Genomic DNA, 1,286 nt, shown 5'->3' on the forward strand with positions numbered 1-1,286 from the left:
AGTCAATATCTGTCTGGGGATGGAGAGACACCCCTTATCAACAAGGGTGCCTGAACAAAGCATATTTGTATACCTAACCTTTAACTGTACCCCACAATATTAAAATAAAAAATATTGATTTAAAAAAAAAAAGAAAACTACACCCAAAATTGCTTAAGTGAAAATGAAAATTATTGTTCATGTAACTGAACTACCAAGGATAGGGCTAACCTCCAGAGATTTCCTTTTGATTGTTTACTTTTTTTAGTCAAGTTTATTGATAATAAATTTCATCCATTTAAAGTGTATCATTCGACTTCTGGCAAGATGGTGACGGGGCAGCATGGTCTGTGAGACCCTCTGCGAAAAAACTCATAAAGACCCTAGCTCTCTTCCAAGGGCTACAGCTTCCATCTTCCGCATCCTGCTCTTCACAGGGAGCTCAGCTGCCACTGCCACTGCTGCCGCTACTCAGACATCATGGCGGTCTGGGCTGCTGCCACAGCCATGGGTGCCGCTGCTGTGATCATTGCCTGCCCATGCCTGAGGCAACATGTGAGTTTGGACCGTGAAGCCCCCGCAAGCAGGATCTTCTGAGATCACCTCTGCCCAGCTGCTGCTGCCACTGCCACTGCCATGCCACATCCCTCACCCAGAACCAGGCCTGTGTAACTCCCCCCATGTACGGGGAGGTGACCGCCACTGGTTGTGGATCCATAACTGCCTCACTCCCCTCTGGACTGCAGGCTTCAGCTTCAGCAGCTGCATTGGTGAAATAGCACCACCTGATGGAGATCCAAGAGAGTAAACCTACAACCCCACTGCATAGACAGACTCCAAGGCAGTGGGAAGTGGGTTTCAGACTATCCATACACCTGTTGGCGGATACTGGGATCTGCAGAGACATTTTGAATCACAGCTCCACCCTTAATTAAATCTCAAAACTACAAAAAGGACTGCCTCAACCTACAGTCCAACTCCAGAACTGAACAAAGCAAGAGGTAATACATTAGAAAGAATAGGAGCTTGAACAAACAGAAGTAAAAGCAACCTCTCAACCCCTGAATAACAGAATTAAAGAAGATGGGGAAGTGGAGGGAAGGGTAAAGTAGGGAGGAAAAATCTGCACAAATGAAGAAAAATCAAAAGAAGAATATAGGGCTCACACAGACCCCTGGGAGGTAGACACTGAGAAAACAGACTTTGGAACACAAACAATGGAGAGCTCCAGAATGACTGGTCACATGCAACAAACCCAGACATCAAGACATTAATAGAATTTAAAAAATTGAGGAGAGACAAGAGGA

At 45.5% G+C, this 1,286-nt stretch overlaps 1 protein-coding gene across 1 annotated transcript in view; it reads left to right on the plus strand.

Annotated features, from left to right (window-relative positions):
• Positions 1-576, plus strand: part of MIPOL1 (mirror-image polydactyly 1) — a 131,587-nt gene extending 131,011 nt beyond the window's left edge. Inside the window, exon 10 of the mRNA XM_021710627.1 lies at positions 379-576. Within this exon, the coding sequence (XP_021566302.1) occupies positions 379-576 (198 nt within the window). The remainder of the gene's footprint in view (positions 1-378) is intronic.
• The last annotated feature ends 710 nt before the right edge of the window (positions 577-1,286 follow it).

This window comes from Carlito syrichta, unplaced genomic scaffold, assembly GCF_000164805.1.
Source record: "Carlito syrichta isolate Samal-C Ts95f unplaced genomic scaffold, Tarsius_syrichta-2.0.1 Scaffold295487, whole genome shotgun sequence".
NCBI classification, from domain to species: Eukaryota; Metazoa; Chordata; class Mammalia; order Primates; family Tarsiidae; genus Carlito; species Carlito syrichta.